The sequence below is a fragment of the Strongylocentrotus purpuratus genome, unplaced genomic scaffold (genome assembly GCF_000002235.5).
Source record: "Strongylocentrotus purpuratus isolate Spur 01 unplaced genomic scaffold, Spur_5.0 spur5_scaffold_6, whole genome shotgun sequence".
NCBI lineage: Eukaryota > Metazoa > Echinodermata > Echinoidea > Camarodonta > Strongylocentrotidae > Strongylocentrotus > Strongylocentrotus purpuratus.
The window spans coordinates 57,414,587-57,433,946 of record NW_022145612.1 but is presented as its reverse complement, the minus strand read 5'-3'; the positions used below and the strand labels follow the sequence as shown (position 1 = coordinate 57,433,946).

At 35.4% G+C, this 19,360-nt stretch overlaps 1 protein-coding gene across 1 annotated transcript in view; it reads right to left on the bottom strand.

Annotated features, from left to right (window-relative positions):
• Window positions 1-634: 634 nt before the first annotated feature.
• LOC753842 overlaps window positions 635-19,360 on the bottom strand; it is a 46,246-nt gene continuing 27,520 nt past the window's right edge. Inside the window, exons 2-5 of the mRNA XM_001177881.4 lie at window positions 12,501-12,700; window positions 11,817-12,021; window positions 5,134-5,258; window positions 635-3,345 (exon numbers count right to left, since the gene is read on the bottom strand). Coding sequence (XP_001177881.4) covers window positions 3,127-3,345; window positions 5,134-5,258; window positions 11,817-12,021; window positions 12,501-12,700 — 749 coding nt within the window. The 3' untranslated portion in view covers window positions 635-3,126. The remainder of the gene's footprint in view (window positions 3,346-5,133; window positions 5,259-11,816; window positions 12,022-12,500; window positions 12,701-19,360) is intronic.

Here is a 19,360-nt window from a genome sequence, read left to right as displayed (position 1 = left end):
AATTATGTACCATACCACTCCCTTCCTTTTCTCTCTGTATGTCTGCATCACTGTGCCCCCTTGCCCCCCCCCCCCCTCTCTCTCTCTCTCTCTACACCTCTATCCAGATCTTTAGACCTACTGTAGATATGAACTCATTAGCCTTCATCGGTAAACCCATTGAATAAACATTCTTATCTCCAGCTGTGAAATCTTCCCTACTTATCTACTTATCATTGGGTTTACTGGCTTAGCTTCATTGCAACTTGAGTCTACTTAGCAATTGATCTCTCTTATTATAACTGTGGCTGTTTAGCAAACAATTCTCTATGCTAGACACAATAGGAGTTAAAAGTACAGTGAGTCATTTATAAACGTTCCAAATCCAAATGTATATATCTTAACATTTGAGTGCAAAATATTATGATGAGATAGGATTTGTCATTTTAATGGTATTTAGCTTGAGGCACACCAGTTTGGGTGATTGTGATGATTTATAATCTATCACATTCTTAAAGCCAGTACACTATCACAAAATCCCCTCTATTAGGTCAGCTGTAGCAGTGTGGTCAATTTTAACTCAATGTTAACATTGTAGTTATGGTTATGGTTCTATAACTTTGAAAGAAAGAAACTCATGTATACTCTAAAGATGTATCAAAGAACATTTACTTTAATTGATTATTCTGAAAGCAAGCAAGACATTGACTAAAATGAATGAAACAAAAATAGACACATCAGTTATTCATTTGCAAACCTTCAGTAATCTTTCTTCTGTAGTCTATTGAAAGCCTGCAATTCTAGAGATGGAAGACAATTGGGAGATGTCCACTGGAGCTTATTAGAAATACATATTCACCTTCAAGTGTTTTCATTGATGTACCAACCAGATTTAAATTACTTTATTCTGCCAGCTTAAAATCGAATAGCAAATTAATATATTGTAGTAAAAATAAATGTAGGAGCAAAGGAAAGAGTAGCAGAGAAGCGGTTGTAGAAGAGGAAGGATGGTAATTGGAAGAAGTATGAGTCCTCATCATAGTAGTAGTAGTAGAAGCAGTAGCAGTAGCAGTAGTAGTAGAGGTAATAGCACTATTGGTGGTATAAGTAGTAGAAATAATGTGAGTTCATATAAAGAATGCAGGAGAAGCGACATGATTGAGGAACAACAAAAAACAAAAACAAAAGGATGCATTTTTTTTCTCACAAAGAGTGATATTATATAGAGGTAGGTATGAAGAAATGTTAGTATGATTTATACAAGATGAACCTTCAGCAAAACCATTTTGAGGAATTTTAGAATATAAGCATCAATTATTGTCTTTTATCAGCAGAACGAAGGTTATAGATATTTATCCTAACATTATATACAATTACACATGATACAAACAAGCACTGGTTTGTCAAAATATTGGTTATTCATCTGAAATATATGAATTACTATTAACATCACAAATGACTTAAAATATTTACATGTGCTACCTTTCATATAGTGCTCTTCAACCTCACTTGTATCATTTTTCTTTTCTCACTCTCAATCTTTTATAAATTGGTGACAGAACAAAGTTATAGTTATGGAAGACAAAAGATGATAATGTAGACTAATTATAAGTAATAGATTAACAAAACACACTGAATTTGTTCAAAGAATATTAAATAAACATACCGAGGGAATTAAGTCAGCAATATTTACAAAAAATAGAAGACTTGCAGAAAAAAAAGGGAAAAAAAGTCAAGTACTAGATGCAGACCAACCAAAATCCAATTCAATTTGGCTGGTTTTTATGAAATGGCCTCAGCTTAAAGCTACTAATTTTAATAGGGAGTGGAAATTAATGCTGCTCTTTCAATGAATATAATAAGAATTAATTTTGTAATTTGGTATCTATGACTTTAAAGTCATACATACCATGATAACATTTTCAGTAATTTCAAAGAAATTCCTTGATTTTCATCATCTATATAATCATTTTGTAAAACCAGCAAGATATTGCTTTACAATTAATCCTCATCTAGAATCTTGTTTTTGTGGACCTTGTTTAGAAAATAGGGATTTAACAGTATACGATATATCTACATAATTATACCTTTATACACTGTTTGAATAATGACCCTTAAAAGTTCTTAAACATTAGTTAAAAGACTCTTTGTCAAGTTCAAACATATCAATGTGTCTGCATCTTTGCATTTTTTGAAGTTTTTAGAAATTGTCATGATCCTATATTTTGCACATGTTTTGCGTATTTGTGCGGAGACTGAGGGCAATAAATAAGAATTTTAAAACAGGATAGAGTGATATCCTTAGGATATCAATACAGAAAATGGATTTTATTTCATGTTGAAACAAAACTTTATCTTGAGATATGTGATGTGGCAATTTCTTTCTGAAGGTAAACACTTTTACATTGTAAAATAGCAGTAAGAATTATCGATGCAATATTTAACGTAATTTAAACGGACAAATTATGAATGCATGGATAAGCTCTACTAAGTATTACATTGAGCTGAATATTTCATCAAATCTAATGAACTTCTTTGTTTGTTTTGCTTGTTCTTCTTAAAGTCTGTACAAATTAAATTAAATCAATAAAATATCAAATAACAATTACTTATGAAATCTATACATTAAAATCTAATAATACCTTTACACAAAATATACAGTACCTTTAATAATTAAAATAACTAATCGCATTCCAATGATTCCCTGTAAATGTGGTCTTGAAGATGTAAATACGATGTAGAGTTATATCAGTTTATCTGTTTAGAGGCAAAGGGTGTTAACGCTGAATATTCTTAAGTATAAGAGTTAACACCCTTCGAGCTCCAGACAGACGATTTATCCATTTCCTTTTTTTTTTTTTAATCATTTAAAGTTGTTTGATTTCATCTTTTACTAAATTTTTGTCTCCTGGTGGCCCTCCTTCTTTCTTGTTTAGAAATAAAGTGGGTATTTTGAATGTTTGGTAATTATTCAGAAAATGATAGATTAGTTTGATAGATTATGGATGATGTCAAACACTGAAGTCTTCAAAGGAGAGTGTCCATGATTAGTAAGTTATGTACATTGTACACAAAGAGCACTTCACTCCAACAGGAAGAAGAGAATCAGGCATGATGGGTAAAGGGAGGACACCCTCTGTTGGTGGCTCATGGCATGAAGCCTCCTCGGCTCTGTGTCCTTCCCTTAGCTCGTCTGCGGATGCACCGGCGCATGTCCGTCTTTCCGTTCCAGAAGCACTGTCCGCTACCGTCTCTGGAGCAGTAGGCATATTGGCTCTCACAGTCATCCCTCAAGTGAGAGAGGTCCCACATGCAGACATCAGGCACGGGTTCCGTTGGGCAGTAGCGCCCGTAGCAGGGGGAGATCTGACCAAAGAAACAAAATGAATATCATAAGAAGGCATTTCAATGATGAGATGAAGATTAGAAGTCAAAATATATGTATCTCAAACTTGGTAAATCAATTTGAGTCATTGATTTAATTCTTTACTTTAAAAAACAGACAAATAGAGTAATGATGGATTGGTGCACTATTCAGCAAGGTAGTCACAAGACGTTGTTGCATGCTATTTTTTGAGGGACTTGACCAGTTACAACTTTGCTTGCCTCAATCTTGACATTAATAATGCTTTGCAAGGTCAACCTTGGCAAGCATGACATTAATTAACTTGTCTTTCAGCAAGAATCAATTGCTTGATGAAATTTTTGATGTAGCAACCTGTTTCAAGCATATCTAAGAAATCTCCCTGTAGGAGATGAATGAATAAAGAAGGAGAGGGGCGGGGGCTAAGAGGATCTGGCAACAAATGTGGTGAAGAAGATATCATTTCTTGAGGGCCAGAAGGCATTAACTCCTATAGTTCAACAGAAAACTAACGCCCTTCTAGGGATGATGCCATGTCAAAGATTTTGTCAAAGATTTATCAAAGATTAATAAAAAATGTCTATTTCAGTCAGCTGAATGTATCTTTCATTTCCTTCTCACCCCCCACCCACCGCATGACATCTTGATGATCTAAGATGAGAGATAGGGTTCCAGAGTAGACTCCCTCAGGATTCAGGTCAGGATATAATTAGTGTATCATTAATAATGACTTCCTTAAGATCAAGTCTCTGGACAACCTGTCCTTGACACAGAGTTCTATGACATCTCTACCTACCGAAGATAGCCCACATAGGATCAAGACCATCATTTGATGTGCCATATTTAGCTACCTGTACTTATTCCTTTTAGAGGCCTTTACGCCAAGCTGATCTTACCGAGTCAAATTTTCATGAAAATTCTGAAGGTCCTTACAAAGGAATTACTCATCAATGTATTCTAAGATGATTTGGGTCATTTGAAAAGGAGAATTTAGAGATCCAGAAATTATGTATTTAGTTGATTTTGTTTCCCTTTTTGTTTCCTTCTGAATGGTATTTGTTTACTGTTTCAAACTGTATAACATTCTCAAAATACCAACAACTTGGTTCAATTTCAAATATCTCATAAGATTATGTGTCACCGATATTTTTGAATATTTATTTCCTTACAGTGTGCTCTATTGAGTATTTGCTTTCATTATGCTACTATAATCTGTTTCAAGAGAAGGAGAGCTATGGTGAATGAGTGACAGCAATGCTTTGTGTGTGTGTAACTATCAGTCGATAGAATAGGTTAGCTCAATGAGGGCCACTCAGAGAGAGGGCATACTCCCTCTTGTGGTGGAGTCAGTACATTGTCGTTTCTTTCATTCTAACACAACGAGGCCTGTCATAGAATAGTTCATGGAAACTGTCAGCCAATATTGAAAGTTTTGTTGGTATTTATGTATTGTTATGATACTCAAACCAACATATGGACAAGTCATATAACTCATGATATAATGTTGAATAATGTGAAATAAATGTGTCAGCAATTATTTCTGATATGATAAAGATGGTGGGGATGATGATGATGAATAATGCGATGAATATGGTGATGATTGATATGCCACCCTGAAGATCATGATGATTGTTGAATGTGGTAGAGATGGTGATACATTTAATGAACCAAGAAAATAGCGACATATGTAATAGTTTATCAGAATTGATTGAATGGTCAAATTAATGAAGAATAGACCGTGTAATTGACACTGAAAACTGGGATTTAGAATTGAAAGGAATAGTACTTACTTCACATTTTCCACACTGTAATTTGTAGGTATGCTTGATGCCTTGTCTTTGTCTCTTAGTGATGTTCTTGTATCCCTCCTTCCAGTTACAAGATGAAATCCTCAGCTCAGCATTGTAAAATGTTCCTGCAAGGAGTGATAAAGAGAAGTAAGGGTAATAGTGGATCAATTAAATAATCATAATATGATTGTCATAAAGAAATTAATGTTAACACTTGTAAAACTCTTCTTTTTTTTATCGCATTGTTGAGGATGCTGGCCATCTGTTCATGGCAAGAAAATTTGCCAATTGCAAATATTTAGTGTTTTGTCAATTGGGATTCAATTATTTCAAGGCATGAATCTGTTGAAAATCTGAACTTCTTGGATATTCTTGAACATTTCATGCATATGGAAGTCTCTAGTTATACAGTATCATTTAGCATCAAACAATTATTCCATCTTATTGTCTGCTGGGAGCCAGAAGGGCATTAATTCATTCATATCGTTTTGCTTGGAGTTAATGCACTCTTTCCTTTCAGCAGATGATATCTATCCACATTCATATTCTACTTTTTGTGTAGCCGGGCTTGATCAGACCAGCTGACATTTTGAGGGTTATTATTTTTAGGTAACGGAGGATCTGGAGTTTTCTGGCTCCGTGCCTGAAGAGTGTGTCCCAGTGCATGACGCAAGTTGCGCTTTACGGCCAGGTATGCCGATGGCCGACGCCCTTTCTAGTAAAGGTGAATCGAACTTGTTAATATGCGAAACTAACAGCATAGAAGGCATTTCATGAAAGTCATCAATTGTCAATTGCAATAGAGTGTATTGACATCAACATTCAAGGTCTTCATGGGAACATGGTATATTCATTATTCCCTGATGTCAATAGACACTGTATATGATAATTTCCTGTTTCTATTGGTTTAAATCAATTGTCAATATGCATTGATAATTAAAATGTTGGTAATTGAAACTCTCAGTTCTTTGTAATCAGATCATATTTTCTGGAGGCAATAATAACAGTATAGACAGGATTTATCAGAAGATAGTTTTTTGTAAGTTTTTGCAACCACCTAAAGTATTAGTTTAGTTTTATAACAAAAAAGGGGCTTCTTTAAGTGTAATTGCTTCTTTGTAATGAGGTATTTTTTAGACTATTAAATATAATTGAGATTGATATCCAGACTAGACCAACATAGTCCCAGTGCTCAGGGTTAGTTTGAATCTTTGACTGAATCTTCAGACTTTAATCTACTATTTCATAATGGGATTGGTATGCACATTGTACATATGTGGAGAGCCAGAAGGGCATTAGGTCTCATTAAATGAACTTAATACCCTCTGGCTCTCAGCAGACAGTGTCCTTTCTCTACTTATAGAGGTTGGATGTCATTAATTCTCATCTATGGTATAATATGCCTCGTCATTGTCTGATGTTATCTCCTCCATTCTGCCATTGATTTGAACTTTGATGAAGGTCTTGTAACCATGTTTCTTGAGGTGGTTCAATCTCAGGTCGCTCTTCCTCCTCCATGTGCCCCTCTTTGCTTAACAACTAACCTGTTTAAGTTTTAAAGGTTGCTGTTCGATCTTATCAGCTGAGACTTTTCTTTTTTACAGCAATCTCCTATTCATTTATTTGTAGAATTTGTGGAGATTGATTGATTCCAACATGAATTTGATGTTGTTGTTTTTCTTTTTGAAATTTAACAATCTCCTGATAGGGCAATTGTAATATACACAAGGCCTAAAATAACCCTTGCCCCTATGGAGAGAAGGGTAAAGGTGTTTTTTTAGAAAATGTTGATAAACTGATGAAAATCGCAGTAGATTTATAAATGTTTGTTCTTCAGTATTAGGAGGCATGATGGCTCAGTAGTAGTGCAGTGATCATGTAACTAAAGGTCCGGAGTTTGAAACCTTGTCAGCACATTTTTGCCCTTTGGTAACTAAGGTATTAATCCCCAATCATCAAATCTTTGGCGTACCATGATTGTTTATGTGCAAGCTTATACTTGCTTTTAATTTGGTAAAAATGAAAATATCATTATGATTATCATAGTATACAAGTATTTATGTCTATGTTTCTTATTATCTTTCAGACATATAATTTATCTGACAAGTATCAGAAAAAACCTTTAATTTTTCTTTCTTTCCTTTATTCGAGGGGGGGGGGGTATTCATAAGAGCTGCACACCTGACAAGCGTTCATTTCAAATTCCATTTCTTCTCTCCGTTCTCTTGATAGTCTATCAGCAAATGTCAGAATGACAAATTGGCAGACCGTAATGCCAATCTCTCTCTCTATCTCTCTTCCTCTCTCCCTTGGCTGAGATCTTTTGAGAGGTGTAACCATCTGTTTATGATATGAATATGATCCAATCAAGAGCAGCTGGCCATGATGATGAAATGACCATCCCTCCTGCTTGAGATAGTGTTCAATGTGGAGAGATGAAGGGAGAGGGGGGGGGGGGGGGGTTGGAGGGGGAAGGGGAAAGGGGAAAAAGAGAGGGGAGAAAGAGGGGTAGACAGTCAGAGAAGTAGATGGAGAATGACAGAAAATATGATACAGGGGAGAATAATTAAAGGAAATGTAGGTAGGTCAGGAGAATTAGAATGGGGGTTTGGAGGGGAAATCAGGGACCCAGAGTTTTTTCCTTGTTTTCCCATTTTCTTTAGGAAGTTGAAAACAAAAATATATAAATATTTTATACCTTATAAGTATTCATGAACCTTTTAAGAAATCTCTTTGCCTCTGAAATCATCTTCATATTCTTTCAAACATGAAATGAAACTTGATATTAAATTCATAGTCAAATGCAAATTCCATATCAAATATTTAATCTCAAATATGCTGAGGTCACTAATGTTATTTCTTCAACTCTTCTGCATTTTCTTTAGTGAAACATTTTGGGTAAAAACATTCTTGATTTATCGGGCATCAGATTCTGTATCAAGCAAAGGTGACACCACAAGAGAGGAAATTTATGAGACATTGTGATTAGGAGGGTGCAGCTGGTTAACGAATAGGCTGGTGTCACATTATTCTATATGATAGCAGGCCTCCTGTTAAAGGTACATATCAATTGTTATGGGTGTAGTTGTTTTGTGCATTACCTTGACTCAGAAAGTAAAACACAGCAAACAAATATACTTGAAATTACTAAGAAAGATGATTAAAATTTGATGCAGGAAAAGATAGTGTTTCTTTTCAATTTCAATCAGAATATAATCTGCACCATGCTATTAATCACCCTGAATCCTAGATATCATCATGACTGCATGAGTAATTTCAAAGCATTTCCATACCACCTTGCTTTCCCATAAACTTTTAGACAGAATTTTATAAATCTTTTTATTGAACAAAACATGTGTAGTCATTGCAATCATATTTCAGCAGTAGACTGTTTAATCACCTGCTTAGGTCTACAGTAGATGGTCATCAGGTTTTTTTTCTCTGGAATTGAACATTAAATCACTCCTCTCCAACGATCATTGCTTTGCTAGAGGATAAAAAGGAAGTGTTTTTGATTTGATGATGTTTTCAACCAAATCTCCTACTTAGTACTTAGTGATGATGTTTCCATGTAAAAGGACTGATAAAAACCCTATCCTGTCTAGCCAGTGTCCAGCCATGGTCCAGCCATGCTTGTGTTGTCTCAGAAATACTGTTCCCTTTCTCAAAATAATAGTTCAGCACTTATATGGAGAGGGGTATGTATGGTCGGTGCAACAGTAGTTGGAATATTTCAGTCCTTCCATTAGTTCCAAACCTGTACATTTTGCATGTGTATTACCTTATTCACCTTTTGTGCCCCAATGTGCAAAATTTTGATTGACACTGCTCTGTTTTATTCATAAAATATCTTTCATTGATAGAAATTGTATGATTAAGTTAAACTTATCATGTTTCTGCAAGAAAAGATATGCACCCTCTAAGTCCAAACACTGTTCAACTTTCAAGCTCTTTGAAGGGATTTGCAACCCATTGCATAAAGAGATTTCTTCTGTAAGAAAACTTTAGAATGTAGCTCCATAGATTCCCTCAGACACTTCACTTTTATCAAAATCATAGTTTCATTATATTCAGATGAGAATTTCATCCTATGCTAAGGAATTAATTAGATATCATTGGACAGACATCCACCTTTTTTTGGTGCAACTTCACTATCGGGACAGATATGTCCACACCAACCACAAGAAGGTCAAACGAAGGAAGTTTCTACGCTTCTCTGACCGGCAGTCGCCGATGAAGTAGGACACTGAGCATGATGGGTAGATGACGGATTAGGAATCTTATTTAAAAGAATATCCCCGGTCAGATGATTGATAAAGGAAGAACCGTGTACCAGCTAGCTAGAAATGTTCATGTCTTTTCAACATGTCTTACTCAACCTTTAGCCGGGGGAAGAGACATGCAAGGATAAGGTGCAGGTAAAAGGGTCAGTGGAGTTCCAAACTGACCTCAGATGCACTTGTCATCTTACAGAACTGAGAGTGATTTAAACGTCGGAGAGTTTGGTAGCAAGTTATGGCCTACTTTGATTTGTTCTACTTTTTTATTTATAGTTTCAACCTAAAAATAATCAAAAATATATGACAGTATTTGCAACAGGAGAGGTTATTGTGGAAACAGTAACACCAGCACCATACCACTGCTATCACTATTCTACTGCTCCCGGTTATTTGCTATGGAAGTATTTACTGTGGTTTTACCGGAAATGCTTTGAATACCAATACCACTTCTATTACTACCCCTATTTGTAATAACAGTAATGGCTCTAATGTCTGAATGATAATATTTGACATACTTGGTATGATTTGATTGCTGCATGACATCCTTTTTTTAATAGTCTCTAGTCTGAGTTATTTTGGTCTTTATTTACCATGCTATCTGTTAAATGGCCAAACTATTTGGTAAAGATTGATGAGAAAATTAAAAAGTAGAAGAAAAAAAATAACATATCTTGCTGAGGGACAGTAGCACAGCATAGAAGAGAGAGAGAGAGAGAGAGAGAGAGAGAGAGAGATAGCGAGAGAGATAGAGATAGAAAGAGAAAGACAGACAGACAAACAGAGAGAGAGAGAGAGAGAGAGAGAGAGACAGGGAGAGAGAGACTGAGAGTAGGAGAGAAAAATAAAAGCAAAAAAAATATGGGGAGAGAGAAAGAGAGATTGACAAAAGGAGAGAGGAGAGAAAGAGAGAGAGAAAGACAGAAAGAGATGGACGTAGTAAGGGTTCATGCACTTTCAGACCGATACACCATCGTCATCTGCAAATGCCATATTTACATTTCAGAAATGCATACGGTCTGACTGTACTGGTATGTGCCCCTCAGCCATGCGCATCACTCTAACCATACTCTATGTGTTACGTTGTACTTCATTAATACCAGATTAAAGGAAGGCGCATGATGTTGATCTTCTGCACTGAAATTTGAACTTTATAAATGTTTGTGTATTCAATGATGGTACATATCTCATATTAAACCACTTCATTTTTTAAATGGAGAGGGGAGTTTGCGGAGAACCGAGTTTGCGGAGAACCATTTCCATGATTTCACTACCCAATCCTTTGTTCTCTTAACTAATCTAATCGAGCAAATGGTGTCCATTCCATATCTAAATTAGGGGTTTGAACTTAATTTGCTTTCACCAGGAATCACATAGAGTTTATACATTCATGTATCAACATTCTTTGAATTTCCTGCTTAGATGCATGTCTTAATAATCATGGAGATTAAAATATCATTGCACCTCCCACTGATTCCACCTCCCTCTTACCCCCACTCCTATTCCGACACCACTGGTGTCACTGTACATCTCATGTGGTCCACCAATCCTTCCATCACCATCCCCACCCCCAACCCTTCCCCGTTCTCCCCCTCCCTTCCCCACTCTCCCCCTCCCCACCAACCCCCACTCCAAAATAGACTTGGACGTAACACCTCAGAAAGTTGGTCTTGCTTAACTAGGTTTAAATGTCAGGGACATGCCAGTGAAGAGCCCCCATCCATCATCTCAGGGATAACTGGTCTGGACTCAACATCACCATCACCCCAGCCCAGCTCATATAGGCTGTATGCCAGCTCCAAGCTAGCCTTGCTTGGCAGCGGGAAAAGCAATGACCAAGAACAATAGAATTCTTACCCCACTTTTTCCGGTGTATATTTAGTGCCGGGTTTTAAAGCATAAGGTGTTACTGGAATGGGTGTCAATGATCTCTCTATGCATGAACTCAGCTTGTGCAGAGGCCCACAACTTTTTTTGATGTAGGATGAGAGTGAGTAGGAGTTGCAAGGTTTGATTAAAGAGTTAAGCCGATTTGACTTTGTCACTCTATTTGATTTGATTTTCAGTTGCTTCAAACATCTTGATTAAATAATAATGTTCCGTAAAACGGTCATACTAAAACAGATGGAACTTATAAGAAGTTGATTCAAGGATATATTGATGTTGTAAACCCTATGGCAACTCTCCATTACTGTTTTGACTGAGCTGAGAAACAAACTCATTTTTAGATTGAATTTGATTTGATTTGATTATTTTTTTAAATCAAAGAAAGACAAAACTATTAGGCCTATAAAACTTTTTAAACCATTTGTCATGAAACCAAACACAAAAATCACATTTTCAATGTTTGTAATGAACCGACAGTTTGATATCTTATGTAGATATGAGCTCATTAACGAAACATACCTGCTAGAACATAGACCTGTCCCACTTCTAAGTCAGTGACTCCGCACGCTGCATCAATGGCTGCTGTGGCGATCTTGGCGGTAGACTTAGGCATCAAGAGATCATCTCCCTTATAGATCTTCTCAACCTTGACGGTATATTCCAGTTTGATTGGGCGGTTCTCCTCCATGTACTGAGGTGCCTGAAGACCAGCGGGTACCCTCACCTAAGAAAATGGGTTTTTAGTAGAAATAAGGGATTATTATGAGACAAACAAATTCTTGACGTCAAGAAGTACTTTCTCTTATTGAAGTATTGATTTGCAAAATTGTAAGATTAGTCAATGTACGGTATTGCCCAAGGGTGTACAAATGGGTATTATTTTGGGATTAAGAGAAGCTACTTTCTTTTGAATCTTCATAACCTAGACATACCAACAAACTGACACCAGACCAAATGAAAAGGTAACATTACCCCTAATGATTCGGAGTCAATTTGGAGTTGGTTTGGTGCTGTGAATAAAGGTATCATTGACCGAAGTGTAACCTACCAATTCTCAGAAAATAGTGTTCAGGCTTGTATGTAACATTGTTTGCAAGGTAAGGCTATTTCTCAAAAGTCAAAACCAAAAACAACTCCCTCCCTCAGAACCCAAATAAAAACAAGAAATTCTAAGACAATCTGGGGAATGCTGGCGGTGTTTACCTGAGGTAATCTTGGCATAGCAGCAAGATTCATTGAAGCAGCCAATAATCCTTCACTCTGGTCCATGATCGGTCCCTCGTTATCTATACCCCAGTCAGAATCTGAGAATGAGACTTCACTGAATGAGGAGGACTCTGCCATTGGCTCAGGTTGTGGCTCTGGATATATCAGCTCCTTTGTTGTAACTCTTGCTCTGATCACTGTAAGATAATAGAAAAATAGATGCTTCATGAAAATCTTGAAATTTAAATGTGAAATTCAAATTTCACAGTGATAAACTAGATATATAGTGAATGTTAAGATTAAGGTCCTGAGTAAATCAGCTCCTTAATAGTTTGTGGTAACTCTCGCTCTGACCACTGTCAAACAATGAAGAAAAGAGTTGCTCCATTAAAATATATAGTATCTAAAAGTAAGATGAAAAAGCAAACGTGTAACATCTATAACAAGATTGATGCATTTAGTAATGACCTGTTATTGTAACTATAAAATAGTTGAGAAAAGATATACTTTTATCGAAACAAACAATAATAGAGTTTAGATAAAAGTGAAGAGACTCTGAGAAATGTAAATTGAGATATGTTACAATTTAAATAAATAACATATGTTAAAATATAAGTTAAGAACAGAAAATCAAAACGTTTAAACATTTCTTCATTATTACTTAAGAGTCAAGAAGGATAGAGCATTACCGAGGTACTACAGACTTATAGGTTTAGCCAGCTCTCAAGATCGTCATTAAACTCTGAAATTTTATAGAAAGAAGCTTTTGACCTGGAGAGGTATGAGGTCCTGGAAACAGTTGCTGAATACGATGCCTTAAAAAAATACTTTTTTCGTTAAACATAAGAAAAATGTAACACAGGCTTGATCAAGAGTTTGATGAACTTGCCCCATGAGATGATGAGAAATGATGTGTTGTGTATAGATATCATCTTTATAACATGATAAATGAGAAGCATGTGGTTTTTATTCTCTCTCTCTTTCTCTCTCTCTTTCTCTCTCTTTTTTTCTCTCTCTCTCTCTCTCTCTGTCTTTTTCTTTGTATTGGTATGTGTCTTTCTCTCTCTTTGTCTCAGTATTTCTCACTATCTCTTTTCCTCTTTGTCTGTCCATCTCTCTTTTTCTTTCCCTGATGAGCTTTACTACTCTAGAAGAGCAATCTTTATGAGCTTCCTACAGTGTAATTGCAAGACAAAGTAGTGATAAAACAATACAGGAAAAATTACTCACGAGCTCATATATCTATCAATCCAACATCTTTTAAGATTTCAGCATTGAGCCTTTTTGTGGCTTAATCATTCATTTCAGTCTGTTTCCTTAATGGCCATTCATATGTCACAAATGAAAATTACACTGGTCAGTTTAGAAATCATTTCATATGTTCCTAATAAGGGTTTTATAATTTTTAAGGGAAAATGCCCAATCTGGTTTCCTTGTTTGTGATGATATTGCCCCCATTGTAGTTTGATAAGCCTCAATGAATGTCCACTGACTTCTTCTCAATGATTACTTACTCATTTCAGTGTCAAAAGTTTTAATATTCTCTATTTTTGTAGATGAAGAACAGATTTTCCTCCTTGAAATTTGGAATAGTGTCATGTATTGAAATGATGGATATCATTGCGTTATTTTTTCTATATCCACAGGAAAAGTGAAAAACTCCTCCCTAGGTTCTTATGACACATGTTTTGGCCATGACTGCCCCAGGATTGATTTCTATACTAAACAAACTCCCAACTTCATTCAACCCAGGAGCCGACATTTAACCCAACCCTAGCCCTAAAGCTTTGACACCTAAAACACATTTGCAGCACTATTCTCACCCTTTACATTAAACAAAGTAAAGCCCAAAGCAAAATGTTGCTGGAGCAAATGCAACAATTAGAAACCATAAATAATATGATCCCAAAGACTTTAAAACATCAATATACGGCAATTGTCCAGCGCCTTTTGGGATAAACAGTAAGGTGTTTAAATGGTCGATGACTTGATTCTCCATGACTTGATCCTCTAAAATCCTGGCAATTGTGTTGAGTAAAGACTTGTCTCATAAAATTTATTTTGTGCTTGAACTTGGTGGCACTCTTAGGGTTAATGTGTGAATGAGACTTGAAATTATTTTTGTTTTTTTATCATTTTTAGTACTTTACACATGTCAACTCTATAAAGCACCCTGTTCGTTCGCATCGGACATACCAATGCTTTAGTTGTGGATGCCATGGGCATAATTCACAAATTATATTAGCCCCATTAAAAACTGAACGATCAGGGGAAAAGCTGTCAAAATTTGTATCCTTTGGAAAGTGCTTTGCACCTCTTAAAGGATGTATAGATTACAGAATTAAGCACTGATTCATTTACTATTTCCATGCCTTATTGTTATCAGGACCTTGACTGTGCTGTGAATAGCCAAGACAATTCCTCTTTCAAGTGAGATTCCATCTTTCTAAATCTGACATTCATCATACAAGTTCATTTCTTACTTTTTATGAAGTGTGACAAATCTGTTCTTATGTACTTTACAACAAAACACTTTCACATGCATGATATGGTTTGGACATTTAATGAGTGATTTAGATTCATGAAAGTTTCATGCCAGAAAATAATTGAATCACAGCTGACACAACCCAAAATTTCTGTAATTTGATAAAGTTTCTTGTTCCAGAAGTTTCTAGTATTAATAAGAATAATAATGATAATGAAAACTGCAAAACAACATCAACAAAACTGGTAATGGTGGTGGTGATGGTGATGGTGATGATGTCTTGTTTACCCATTATTACAGGTATTACCCCTCCCCCTCCACACAAATTTATTATCTCATTACAGTAATTAATGATGTATGAAGCATCAGCTAGGTGCCTTAACATCTATGAAAAGGCAAATTTAATGACAAACGAGACAAAAACAATGGCAAATACTTTTCAATTTCCTTTTATGACGTCAATGGTGACATCAGAACTATAACTCTCATTCCGCTTGACCAAACTGATTGATTTAAAGTGATGATTAATTTAAAGAACTGTGTTTGTCTCCCTCCCATCAACACTTTTCCTATTACAATAATTGAATTGCTTTGAAATCACGTTATAAATAGGTCTTCTATTGGAACTGAAATTCAGTGCTATTTTGAGTGAGAGTCTGCATGCTTATAGAAAAGCCTGTTCACATTCTGACAGATTTTTTAAACAACAAAAGAACAACATTAAACCTTTGTTCACACAACAGATACATGAATCAAGACCATAACCCCTTTTAAAAGTTTTGTTAAAACCTTACAACACTTGTTGTTTTGTGCTAATTTTATTGTGGAGAGTGATAAAGAGAATACCTTTCCAAACTTGCATATGAATATATCTCTGATACATTTTCCCATTGGATGATGCTATATCATATTAGTATGCATTTTCCACAAATTGATTTGAAGATTACCTTTAGAATTTATGTCACTTTGATCTATTTATCTTCAAATTTCTTTTTTTAAGCTCACAAAATTATCAATAGTTTTTTAAAAATTAATTTGCTATTGTATCAGAAATCATAATGCATCTTTTCTAGCTGTCATGTTCCACATGCTTGAAGTTAATATCAGGAAACAAGCTCTCCATTTGTGAACAGGTCTATTGACAGGATTATGACGATGTGGGTGTTGGAGCGGTCCTCCCCTCTCTCATCGCATGGCAATAAACCCAAATGTCAGGTTAAAAATACCCGCCACAACCCACCACCAGCACTACCACCAGTTCCTCATCAAACTTCTATTCTTGGACTCTTCATCCTCAAACTTAGAGAAATTCAGTCATTTTAGGTTTACCAACAAATAACAGAGACCAAAAAGTTTGAATCAAAGTTTTTTTTTGAGTCTCTCTTCAATTTCAATTTCTATTTATTTCTGTTTCCAACAAAACATTAGAAATCAATTATTATCATTAACAACAATTTAGGAATACATATTGGAAACAGAGGGGTCCACTAAAAAGCAATGGTTGTGCAATTGAGGACCCCTCAAATGATACTTAGGAATAATGAGTAATTAAATTAACACGTTTGTAACTACAAAAGAAACTAGATATAGGAAAAAGAAACAAAATGGGCTTGTGAATTAAGTGATAATGCAGTAGATTTCAGTTGAAATCAGAGATAGCTCTCTAATTTTGTAGTTCAATATAAGAGAACAATTATTCAATTTATTTACACAAAACAGAAAAGACAAATTGTTTGAAAATATAGAAAACAGGTTGTTCTTTGGCATCTATAACATTTAAAGTGTTTGCAAAACATTGTTGATAATGCTCTCATGTAGGTTCTCTTCCTTTGCCAAAAAATAGAATCACATCTCGTCACAGGAACAACGAAAGTGAAGAGAAATTAGAACATTGAAGAGATTAAAATCTAACATGATTTTCATGCTTCCTTTTAGAATCCATAGGTAGCCAAGATAGCAGTTGAAAGTGTTTGTGCAAATTTCCTGCTTATCCTACCTCAAAAGTTTCTTTGTTTATCCTACACAAGCAAAAATATACTGCCCAAGTGCACCTATGACAGGTTTAAAACATGATCATGACATGGTGATAACACACGTTGATATCAATTCAATATTTTTGACATGATGATAAATAAACAAAGATGTTGTTGATTTATGTAAAGTTTTCAAATGTCTGTATATCTCTACATTTTAGATATTTGTTTTCCTTCTATACAAATATATACTTCTTTTTCTCTCATGTTGACCTGTAAATTGTTTTTATGTCATCTGATCCTTTAAAAACTATGCACCAAGGACATAGAGTGTTTCAGATATTTTTTCCACTACCAACAGAGTTATGGAAATAGATGGATACTTAAAAGAAATTGATACCAAAACAATAGCCTAATTTATAGAGAGAGCGTTTCTGCACGTTTCTCATCTACAAGATAATATGTACCTCTCCCAATGAGTAATTTGCTTTGGAATTTTGTTCCCATTAATATAGTTGCATTTACACTTCAATAAAAAAAAACATTGGTTTTTCTCACATTCCGGTGTTTCGTCGGAAGAGGTAACTACCAATACACACCTCTGGAGTGTGGTCTTTTTAAACGCTGGCAGAAGCTTCACCGGGTTCGCAGTGTAAATGCTCGCTCACAAAACACCAGTGAATCATTCCTTTTTTTAATAATGTGACTTCCGTGCTAGGGCGACGACAATTGCCTCATGCACACCAAAAACAACCAGAATTTTCAAAAAACATGGTTTTTCAAAATATTTTTGGGGCTGTGTAAATGGACCTAAAATGAAAGAAATATTTGATATTTGTTTTTAGCCTGCAGCCATGAAAGGAAATAAGGCCATTACATCCCAAATTGGGTAAATATTTGTTGGTGTTTGAGGTGTATGATCGGAGTTGCTTGAGGAGTAGAATGCATGCATGCCAAGTTTTTATCCTCCCCAACGGAACTCCCGTTTCTCAATGTGCAGATTGTCAGATCTGATTACAGATCACAAATATGATGACTTTGGGTTGAAAAGAGAAGTTTGCTGTCAGAAATCTTGACTCTCTAAGTTTTCAGAAAGATAAAAGTCTTTTTCACAACTTTGTGAGGTTTTTGAAACCAAGGTGTGAAATCATGAACACTTTATAGCAGGTCTTCAATCATTTTGATAAATTATGTCATGAAAGAATTCAGACATCTCTAGATTACATGATGAGGTCTATACATTCAAGATACCGCCAAGAAATACATACTTTTTGGAGATATCAACCATTCTACAATCATCTTTGTGGAGTATATCACATAGGGGGACTGTATTTATTGTTAGATCTACAAGCTTGCAACAGAACTCCAAATATAAAAACTAAGAAAGAAAATGCATTACTTATTTTACCCTTTTTATGCGTGAGCATTACAATGAAGTGAATGTTACTGCTCTCTCCTTGAAATTGATGAAGTTGTGTAAAGATTTCATTTTGGGGAGAAGTGTCATGCATATATAATATATAAAATATCGTAGCTCATGACATTAATTTACCGAATCCACACTCTAATTCAAAACATTTGGCTTAACTACGTGTATGTTTTGCCATTCAATTTATGTATGTTTTTCTGTAAGGTTCTCAGATAATGAAAGTATTTCATGAGTTATTATATAGCTCTAATGAATTCTTAAGAAACTGCATACAATGATGTACCTCCCCCTCCCTATTTTTGTCAAGCAATAGCCTAATAGTCTCATACCATAGCATTTCCTCTGCATTCTAAGAGAGGTGCCCCTCCCAATATCACCAGAGCCCCTCACAGAGTGGATACACAGTTTCCCTTGTCTTAATTGTGATGTGAGGGTGGGGGGGGGGGGGTCGTAATAGAAGCTTAGTGGGCTTCTACCACTCTTTCATCTTCCTCCATCATCATGAGATAACTCTGGCCTCATATTGATTTCCTCCTCTACGTTCAGCACAGTTGATAATGTCTTCACACCATGATTGCATCCTCTTGGGCCCTTCAAGCAATGCAATTCAGTGCGGTACAGTGTTTAGGATTCCCTCTCTACAATCTTGAGATTAACTATTATTAATTTACAAACTGCTTTCATATTGATAATAGCTGTTCAAAAATATCTTGCCCATTGCTCATAACAATAGAAAATTGAACATATTTTGTGTTATCATTGTTACAAATACATTTTCACAACTTTGGTTAAATTATCTTAAAAGAAGTTTGGTTTTAAAGTTTCATATCATGAAAGTGAGGGGGAGGGTTAACAAATATAAACAATATATAAAATTGAAAGATCTTGGAGTGATCCATCAAAAATTTGTTTGCCACATTTGTCTGTCTAAATTTTGTGTCTGAAATTATTTAATTGCTTAGTGTAGCAT